The 10,949-nt window shown below is 48.5% G+C and overlaps 1 protein-coding gene across 1 annotated transcript in view; it reads left to right on the top strand.

The window, feature by feature from the left end:
* Positions 1–9,412: 9,412 nt before the first annotated feature.
* The window catches only part of LOC116970132 (butyrophilin subfamily 3 member A1-like), a gene marked incomplete at its 5' end in the record, with an annotated part of 2,315 nt that continues 778 nt past the window's right edge, over positions 9,413–10,949 (top strand). Inside the window, 2 exons of the mRNA XM_033016851.1 lie at positions 9,413–9,489; positions 9,597–9,712. Of these exons, the coding sequence (XP_032872742.1) occupies positions 9,413–9,489; positions 9,597–9,712 (193 nt within the window). The remainder of the gene's footprint in view (positions 9,490–9,596; positions 9,713–10,949) is intronic.

The raw sequence follows: 10,949 nt of genomic DNA, 5'->3' as shown, positions 1-10,949 counted from the left end.
ACAGTCGCTGCTACTCCGCCCCTCACCTTCCAACATTATGGTTCCATCCTTATCTCTCCTTGGACCAATATTCTATCTAAACAATTGGTGAAAAGACTTAAAAGGACCAGAAGAATCGGAATTGGATTTTGCAAATGACCATATCGACAAATTGATACATATCATTGATCCTCCAATTTGCGGTGGGACTCACTCTGGCCACGGAGGAGGCCCAGGACAGACACAAAATGGCCAGAGTGAGTCCCACCGCAATTTGGAGGAGCAGCACCTCATATTTCGCTTGGGTAGTTTACACCCCAGCGGTATGAACATATTGATGACACTTCTCCAATTTCAGGTAGTCCCTGCTCTCTCCCTCCTTCCCCTCCCCTTCCCAGCTCTCCCACAGCCCACTATCTCCGCCTCTTTCTTCTCCCCCCACCACCCCACCGCCACATCAGTCTGAAGAAGGGTCTCGACCTGAAACATCACCTATTCCTTCTCTCCACAGATGCTGCCTCACCCGATGAGTTTCTCCAGCATTTTTGCCCACATATGATTTTTCTAGCAAATCCAGTTCTTTCTTAAACATTAAATACAAGGGACGTCAGTGTCCGTGATGGACCGACTGGGCAATATTCACCGTTTATTTTTGTAACCTCCTACATTTCTGAACGTTGCTGTTGCCAGGCCAGGCCGTGATGCAACCGTCGCCTATTTCCTTCGCTGAAGGGTTTCGGCCCGAAACGTCGCCTATTTCCTTCGCTCCATAGATGCTGCTGCACCCGATGAGTTTCTCCAGCATTTTTGTCTACCTTCGATTTTCCAGCATCTGCAGTTCCTTCATAAACACAACCCTGAATTGTACCGTGTACCGAGGTAAAGTGAAAATATTTTGCTACATGCTAACCAGTCAGCTGAAAGACTATACATGATTATCCAATCGAACCATCCACAGTGTACAGATACACGATAAAGGGGAATAATGTTCAGTGCAGGGGAAGTCCAGCAAAGTCTGTTTGAAGATAGTCCATGGATCTCCAATGAGGTGTTGGGCTTGTACACTCTGGAGTTTAGAAGAAGGAGAGAGGATCTTATTGAAACATATAAGGGTTTGGACACGCTAGAGGCAGGAAACATGTTCCCGATGTTGGGCGAGTCCAGGACCAGGGGCCACACACAGTTTAAGAATAAGGGGTAAACCATTTAGAACGGAGATGAGGAAACACTTTTTCACCCAGAGAGTTGTGAGTCTGTGGAATTCTCTGCTTCAGAGGGCGGTCGAGGCCGGTTCTCTGGATACTTTCAAGTGAGAGCTAGATAGGGCTCTTAAAGATAGCGGAGTCAGGGGATATGGGGAGAAGGCAGGAACGGGGTACTGATTGTGGATGATCAGCCATGATCACATTGAATAGCGGTGCTGGCTCGAAGGGCCAAATGGCCTCTACTCCTGCACCTATTGCCTATTGTCTATTGTCTATTGACTATTGTATAGTAGCTCAGGGCCGCTCTCCAGATATGCAGGGCAATGGGGTAAAGTTATCACACAGATAGTTTATTCACACAGAGAGCAGTAGGCGCATTGGCCTTTTAGCCCAGCACATGGATATGCAGGGAATGGCGAGATATGGATTTCATGCAGGCAGAGCAGACTAGAAGATACAGTAATTTGGCATGGTGTTCAGCACGGACATTGTGGGACGAACGGCCTGTTCCTGTGGTGTACTGTTCCATATTAGGCAATAGGCAATAGACAATATGTGCAGGAGTAGGCCATTCGGCCCTTCGAGCCAGCACCGCCATTCAATGTGATCATGGCTGATCATCTCCAATCAGTACCCCGTTCCTGCCTTCTCCCCATATCCCCTGACTCCACTATCTTTAAGAACCCTATCTAGCTCTCTCTTGAAAGCATCCAGAGAACCGGCCTCGAACTCGGGTCCCTGGCGCCGTGAGGCAGCAACTCTGCCGCTGCGCCACCGCGTTTGGACAACAGGGAAATCGGACGTGCATGTTTGGGGGCTATCAGGGGCTGGATGGGCCGAAGGATTTCCTCTGCGGAGTTTGCACGTTCTCCCCGTACTCCAAATACGTACAGGTTTGCAGGTTAATGGCTTGGTATAATTGTAAATTGTCCCTTGTGTGTAGGATGGTGCTGGTTTGTGGTGATCGCGGGTCACCAGGAACTCGGTGAGCCGAATGGCCTGTTTCCACGCCCTAACTAAACTAAACTGAATGGACCTACCAAAGCCGAACTATTGCAGGGAAGAATTACGAGCATGCCGACAGAACTCGAGGAGCCTGAACTGTAGGATCGAGCAGGTTAAAACTCTATTCTTAGAGTGCAGGAGGTTGAGAGGTGATCTTATAGAGAATTGAATCACGAACTAGAGGACATAGGTTTCTGGAAAGATTTAATAGGAAACTGAGTATAGGAGCAAAGATGTCCACCTGTAGTTGTACAGAACCCTAGTGAGAGCACACCTGGAGTAATGTGTGCAGTTTTGGTCCCCTAATTTGAGGAAGGACATTCTTGCTATTGAGGGAGTGTAGGGTAGGTTTACAGGGTTAATTCCCGGAATGGCGGGACTGTCATATGCTGAGAGAATGGAGCGGCTGGGCTTGTATACTCTGGAGTTTAGAAGGATGAGAGGGCATCTTATTGAAACATAAGATTATTAAGGGTTTGGACACGCTAGAGGCAGGAAACATGTTCCCGATGTTGGGGGAGTCCAGAACCAGGGGCCACACACAGTTTAAGAATAAGGAGTAAGCCATTTAGAACGGAGATGAGGAAGCACGTTTTCACACAGAGAGTTGTGAGTTGTGGAATTCTCTGCCTCAGAGGGCGGTGGAGGCCGGTTCTCTGGATACTTTCAAGAGAGAGCTAGATAGGGCTCTTAAAGATAGCGGAGTCGGGGGATATGGGCAGAAGGCAGGAACGGGGTACTGATTGAGAATGCTGGCTCGAAGGGCCGAATGGCCTACTCCTGCACCTATTGTCTATTGAATCTAAGGGGTAGCTTTTTCACACAGGGTGGTGGGTGTATGGAACAAGCTGCCAGAGAGGTAGTTGAGGCTGGGACTATCCCAACGTTTAAGAAACAGTTGGATAGGTACATGGGTAGGACAGGTTTGGAGGGATATGGACCAAGCGCAGGCAGGTGGGACTAGTGTAACTGGGACATTGTTGGCCGGTGTGGTCGAGTTGGGCTGGACCCTTAAGGGCCGGTCCCACGAGCATGCGCCTGCATGCGGCGAGCGCTACCTAATGTGGTCGCTTGAGGCGTACGGCCTCGCGGGGCCGGTCCCACTTCGATCGCCAGAGCCGTATGGAGTTGTGCGGAGCTGGTCCCGACAGCGCGCAGGCGGGGCTCCGAAAAACTGACCGTGTTCAAAAATTCCGCCCGGCAACGGCCTGCCGGGCCAGCAGTCGCCTCGATGCCGTACGCACCGCGCAAACTTCGCTCGATCTTCACATCACTCACTCGACCTCCGCGCGGCCCCCTCTACTGGTTAGGTCGTGCTTGCCGCATGGAGTTCATCTTTATTTTTGTCTATTTTAGAACGGCCTACTCCTGCACCTGTTGTTTATTGTCACCTGGCACCTTGGTCACTGGCGCTGTAACAACGTTGCGGCACTGTGCCGCCATTTATAATAGCGGGCAGTCGGGAAAAACGGGCACCGTTGTCCACCTACTAAGGTCCGCCCGCGTTTTAATGCGAGTTTGCACCGATCCCGATCCCGATCCGGTTGTGTAAAAAAAAAAAATGGGGTCGGGTCCCGGGAGCGGGGCTCAGGGGCAGAAATGTGGACGACAGACTCGATTTAAGTCGAAATTCCGTGTCTTGACAGCCCATTCAATGAGCCTGTAAATAAAATGAGAGCAAATATAATGAGAGAAAAATAAAATTTAAAAAAGTGTATTAAATCTTCTGGGTCCCCTCGTTTTCTTCCTGCCTCAGTCAGTCAATACACACGGTCGTTCCCTCAGTTTCTCCGGCTGCCGAACACTCTAACACTGATGTGCCTGTCCCACTTGGGAGATCTTTCAGGCGACTGCCGGCAACTGTCAAGTTGGTTAAAACGGCGACTGTCAGAGTGGAACAAACAAACACGCACGCACGCACGCGCACACACACACATACACACACACACACACACACACACACACACACACACACGCACACACACACGCACGCACACACACACACACACACACACACACACACACACACAACACGCACACACACACACACACATACACGCACACACACACACACACACACACACGCACACACACACACATACACGCACACACACACGCACACACACACAAACACTGCATTGTTACCGTTTGCCGCAATTCCTTCTGCAGGATCAGTCGCTCAGTCTGAAGACCCGCATCACCTCCGAGTTTGCCGAAATGCACCAGGTTCTCACCGAGAAGGAGGAACATCTGACCGGCAACCTGCAACTGCACGAGGGAGAGATCCTGGGAGCAATGGAGAAAAATCTTCAGGAAATCCAGGAGCGTTCAAAATTAATTCAGGGCGAGCTGCAAAAGTTCCAGGAGCAGGTGGAGCAGAAAGTTGGGATCCTCTTCCTGAAGACAAGGATAGTGATTCGTTCAATTAGTGCGCACGGATTGATGTTGATAATGAAGGGCCAGACCTACTGAAGCAACACAATGGGTCAGGCAGCGTCTCTGGAGAAAATGGATAGGTGACGTTTCAGGTCCGGAAGAAGGGTCCCAACGTCACCAAGTCAATAGACAATAGACAATAGGTGCCGGACTAGGCCATTCGGCCCTTCGAGCCAGCACCGCCATTCACCGTGATCATGGCTCATCATCCACAATCTGTACCCCGTTCCTGCCTTCTCACCATATCCCCTGACTCCCCCATCTTTAAGAGGCCTATATAGCTCTCTCTTGAAAGTATCCAGAGAACTGGCCTCCACCGCCCTCTGAGGCAGAGAATTCCACAGACTCACAACTCTCTAGGTGAAAAAGTGTTTCCTCGTCTCCGTTCTAAATGGCTTACCCCTTATTCTTAAACTGTGGCTCCTGGTTCTGGACTCCTCCAACATCGGGAACATGTTTCCTGTCTCTAGCGTGTCCAAGCCCTTAATAATCTTAGGTAGACAAAAGTGCTGGAGAAACTCAGCCGGTGCAGCAGCATCTATGGAGCGAAGGAAATAGGCAACGTTTTGGGCCGAAACCCTTCTTCAGATCCTTAATAATCTTATATGTTTCAATAAGATATCCTCTCATCCTTGTAAATTCCAGAGTGTACAAGCCCAGCCGCTCCATTCTCTCAGCATATGACAGTCCCGCCATCCTGGGAATTAACCTTGTAAACCTACGCTGCACTCTCTCAATAGCAAGAATGTCCTTCCTCAAATTAGGGGACCAAAACTGCACGCAATACTCCAGGTGTGGTCTCATTGGATAGTCAGTATCTCGTATGAGCTGCCAGAGGTAGCTAAAGAAGCAGATTAAATGACAACTCATTACTTTAAACTATTATAGATACAGCACAGAAACATGCCCTTCGGCCCACCGAGTCTGTGCTGACGAGCAATTATCCCACACACTCGGGACAAGTTACAATTTTACCAAAGCCCATTAACCTGCAAACCTGTACGTCTTTCAGAGTGTGGGGGGAAATCCGAGCACCAAGAGAAAACCCAGGTTGCCACACGTGCAAACTCCACCCAGACAGCACCCTGTGGCCAGGATTGAACGCGAGTCGCTGACGTAGTAAGGCGGAACGGTGGCGCAGCGGTATAGTTGCTGGCTGACAGCGTCGGAGACTCGGGTTCGATCGCGACCACGGGTGCTGTCTGTGCGGAGTTTGCACGTTCTCCCCGTGACCCGCGTGGGTTTTCTCCGAGATCTTCGGTCGCCTCCCACACTCCAAAGACGTACAGGTTTGTAGGTTAATTGGATTGGTATAATTGTAAATTGCCCCTAGTGTGTGTAGGATAGTGTTAGTGTGCGGGGATCACTGGTCGGCGCGGACTCGATGGGCCGAAGGGCCTGTTTCCGCGCTGTATCTCTAAACTAAACTAAACTCTAGTTACTCACTAGGGTTATGTACAACTGCAGAAGGACCTCTTTTCACCTATACTCAACTCCTCTTGTTATGAAGGCCAACATGCCATTCACTTTCTTCACTGCCTTCTGTACCTGCATGCTTACTTTCATTAACTGATGTACAAGGACCCCCAGATCCCATTGTACCTGTACTTCCTTTTTCCCAAAACAGGCCACTGTGCCGCCCTGTCTTAAAAGGGCATTTGGACCGATCGAGAGATCCCAATCCGGAATGTCGCCCATCCTGTTTCCCTCATGAGATGCTGCCTGACCCGCTGAGTTACTCCAGCACTTTGTGTCTATCTTATGGCTATAAAGGATAAGCAGATAAACTTGATAAGCAGAGCCTACGGCCAGACTATTCCTCCAAACCCACTGACAGCCATTTTCGGTACCCCTCCCAACACCAACCTCTCTGTTGCGGTGAAACGGGTCCTAGCTTTTACAACCTTGGAGACTGATCTTGCTTAACTGGAGGCTCACCTGTCCCCCGATACACGCCCGCTCGGATTAAGGAGGTGCTTTACAATTTAAAGCTTGAAAAACTTAGGTTCTCTCTCAAAGGCTCTACCAAGACATTCCTAGATACATGGAACCCTTTCTTGGAACTTGTTAACTCTCTCAACTTGTCCCCGGACTCGGAAGAGGACTGAGTGCTCCACCATTGTTCTGCTCTACTGCAGCTGCTCTCCCCTTAACCCCCCCCCCGCCCTCCCCACACTTATTTATTTAATTACTTACTTATTTACAGTTATTAGTGACCTTTTTTTTTTTTTTTTTCCCTTTAGTACTTTTTGTTTCGTTTATCTTAACCATATTTGTGTGTAGTGTGTATGTATGTGAGTGTCGTTTGTCCCCGTTTGGTTCCGACCTGATTCGGGTGGGTTGAAGGTGGGTAAGGGTAAGCAAAGATCTTAGAGCGGAGCAAGATAGGCTACTCCTGCTAAATGCAATGGGCTGACGTGTAGTAGCTACGGAGGGGATCCTGGGCATTTTTCCCCGCCCATTTTAGTAACCGGAGCCTACCTGACCCGACCCGACTCGCAGTGTAATCAATGAACAGTTTGTGTGGGGTTAGATTCATCATTCTGTCAGTTCATACTTCTTGTCAAGAATAAAATTTGACTCTGGTAATTGTCTTTTTTAATGTTTTTTAAATCATTTCTTTTTAAATGGCTCACAAGCAGTGTTTGAGTTGATTTTGTAGTAACCGGAACCGACATCGACTCGCAGGGTAATTGACATTGCGGGGGAAGTTTTTGTGTGTGATATAGGGTTAGATTCATAATTCAGTTAGTTCATAATTCTGTTAATTCTTGTTAAAGAATAAAATGTTTATAAACACACATACATGAATGTGATATAAATGTATATAATCATATAACACACACAATTATATTTCTTCTGATCCAATGATAAACTTGATTTCAGACTAGACAAGGGACATTAAATAAGAAACATTGTAAACCTCCCCGCAACTTCACACACATTAAGCCTTATCTCACCCCCCCCCCCCCCCCCGGCACTACCTCGCCTGCCCCCACACTACAATGTCTCCCCCCCCTCCTATGCCCCTCTCCCGCTGCCCCACACTCCCTCTCCCGCTGCCCCGGGCCGCGCACTCCCTCTCCCCGCTGCGGAAACAAAGATCCGATCTTTGGCCGGAAGCAAGATGGCGGAACAAGATGGCGGGGGCTGGTTGCTAAAATGACTCCCATAATCACCCATGAATCCGCCCATGAGCGTACTACACGTTTGCGTGAGAGTAACCCATCTTGCTCCGCTATAAGATCTTTGGTAAGGGCTTTGAGGGTCGCTTACATACTGTTGCACAATTATGCCTTGACTGTCACTGTCTGTTATCAAAGTATGTATGCAAATTGCTGTGAAATTCAAATAAAAAGATTTAAATATGGCTATAAAGGATTTAAATCAGGGGTCGGCAACCTACGGCCCCTGGGCCGAATGCGGCCCGTAACCCGAAATCATCCGGCCCGCGGGCGGATTTTTCTTTTCCCGTAATCATCCGGACCGCCGAGTGCCCGCGCCGAACGCGGCCGTGCTCTGGCTGCATTGCATCCTGCGCAAAGTCGCTGGCGCGGCCCCGCACCTTCAGTGAACACGTTTAAGAAAGAACTGCGGATGCTGGAAAAATCGAAGGTGGACAAAAAATGCTGGAGAAACTCAGCGGGTGAGACATGCAAGGATTGCGTGAGGTTGCCTCACTCGCTGAGTTTCTCCAGCAATTTTGTCTACCTTCTGTGAACACGTGATTTGATGCCAGCCATATGGGGCAGGTTGGGGGTGGGATCCGTGTGTACACGTGATAGATATGGCCCGCCATCCGCTCACAGACATGCATCTGTCCCGGCCCCCTATGCAGAACAAGTTTGCCCACCCCTGGTTTAAAGGGCTGCACGACCAAGTGGGACCCTCAACGTGCTGTGAATTAGGACCAGCCTAGTGAAAATGATAGCAGGCAGCCTTGGAAGCCTTACCCCACTACTCAAACCTCACGTCAAAAATCTTGGCGTGATATTTGACTCAGCACTGAAATTTGACAAACAAGTCAATGCCGTGGTAAAAGCTAGCTTCTTTCAGCTTCGGACGATAGCTAAAATAAAACAATTCCTCCACTTTGATGACCTGGAAAAGATCATCCACTCATTTATCTCCTCCCGCCTAGATTACTGCTACTCCCTTTACACTGGCATCAGCCAATCTTCCCTGTCCCGCCTGCAACTGGTCCAAAACGCCGCAGCGACACTCCTGACGGGCACCCGATAAAGGGACCACATCACCCCGATCCTGGCCTCTCTCCACTGGCTCCCTGTGCGGTTCCGTATAAACTTCAAGACCCTCTATGTTTACAAAGCCCTCAATGGGCTTGCCCCCACCTACATAAAAAGTCTTCTCACCCATCACTCCACCTCCAGGCCCCTCAGATCGGCCGACTTGGGGTTGCTGAATATCCCGCGGTCTAGGCATAAGCTCAGGGGCGACCGCGCCTTTGCGGTTGCAGCTCCTAGACTGTGGAACAGCATCCCTCTTCCCATCAGAACTGCCCCCTCCATCGACTCCTTTAAGTCAGGACTAGAGACTTATCTATACTCCCAAGCCTTTCCTGACGTCCTCTGAGTGAGGGCTACATGTATATATGTATGTAGTCTGTTTTGTTGTGCTATTCTTATTTCAAATGTAAAGCACTTTGGCCAACGAGAGTTGTTTTTTAACTGTGCTATATAAATAAATGTGACTTGACTTGACTTGACTAGTATACCATGGTCAGAGATGGACCGAAGGGCCTGTTTCCTTGCTGTACAGCCATGTGACTCTATTTGGACAGTCATTCCCAATCAATTCAGATTTGTCCTCTTTTATTTCAGGAGGAATCCTGGCGGAATTTACGGTAGGCCACATTCTATGTTAAAGTTCTTGACAGTTTCCCTAATACAACTCGGAGGGGAGGCGGGGAATGTTTTATGGTTAATTTGTCATTCTGCCTAATATTTACAGATCAAGACAGAGCATTAAAGAACTAATCGTCGCCAGTGGAAGTCTGTCAGTTGAAAAATTCAGAGGACCTTTCCTGAAGACAGTTTGGAGTGAGATCCTCGACGCTCTTAACCCTGGTAACTCCCTCTCATATTCCTTTATCTTCGCCTTGAGTTCAGTTCATTGTCACCTGTACCGAGGTTCACCAGGTTAATTCCCGGGATGGTGGGACTGTCATATGCTGAGAGAATGGAGCAGCTGGGCTTGTACACTCTGGAATTTAGAAGGATGATAGGGAATCTTATTGAAACACATAAGATGATTAAGGGTTTGGACACGCTGGAGGCAGGAAACATGTTCCCGATGATGGGGGAGTCCAGAACCAGGGGCCACACACAGTTTAAGAATAAGGGGTAAGCCATTTAGAACGGAGACGAGGAAACACTTTTTCTCACAGAGAGTTGTGAGTGTGGAATTCTCTACCTCAGAGGCTGGTTCTCTGGATACTTTCAAGAGAGAGTTAGATAGGGCCCTTAAAGATAGCGGAGTCAGGGGATATGCGGAGAAGGCAGGAACGGGGTACTGAATATGGATGATCAGCCATGATCACATTGAATGGCGGTGCTGGCTCGAAGGGTCGAATAGCCTACTCCTGCACATATTGTCTATTGTCTATAAATGCAGGAGTCTTCTTCTTGCGTGTGGCGTGCACAGCATAAAGTTGTAGGACAACTAGTTCTTTCTTTTTTTAATTAATAGTGTACATTACAGTGATATAAGCCAAAAATAACATAATACATTTCCTGTACCACTTCATATTTTAAACTTTAAAAAGAAGAAAAGTAAAGAGAGTTGGATAGAATAGTGAGTGCGGGAAAGAGTGATCACGAGAGACCCTTAGAAACGAAAAAGTGGTAAGGAGAAAGCCAAAGAAAAAGAAAGTGAGAAAAAGAGAGCTGAAGATATATAAAAGTGATAAAAGGGATAAAAGGGATGCCCCCCCCCCCCCCCCCTCACCAGGTCCTGAAACCATTTATTTTCAAAGTTATTAAGAAGGAACTTCAGATGCTGGAAAATCGAAGGTACACAAAAATGCTGGAGAAACTCAGCGGGTGCAGCAGCATCTATGGAGCGAAGGAAATAGGCCTATTTCCTTCGCTCCATAGATGCTGCGGCACCCGCTGAGTTTCTCCAGCTTTTTTGTGTATTTTCAAAGTTATGTTGCACCATAGGACAACTTGTTCTATTTGATCTTATTTGATTGTGCACGCCGGGTTGATTGCATTCATCGAAACAGGGCGGACCACGTGAAGGTTGCAATCTTCCCACCCCTAAATGCTTGAGTAGCTCAGCGGGACAGGTAGCATCTCTGGA

The sequence above is a fragment of the Amblyraja radiata genome, unplaced genomic scaffold (assembly GCF_010909765.2).
Source record: "Amblyraja radiata isolate CabotCenter1 unplaced genomic scaffold, sAmbRad1.1.pri scaffold_555_ctg1, whole genome shotgun sequence".
Classification (NCBI taxonomy): Eukaryota; Metazoa; Chordata; class Chondrichthyes; order Rajiformes; family Rajidae; genus Amblyraja; species Amblyraja radiata.
This window is presented reverse-complemented; position numbering and strand designations above follow the sequence as displayed.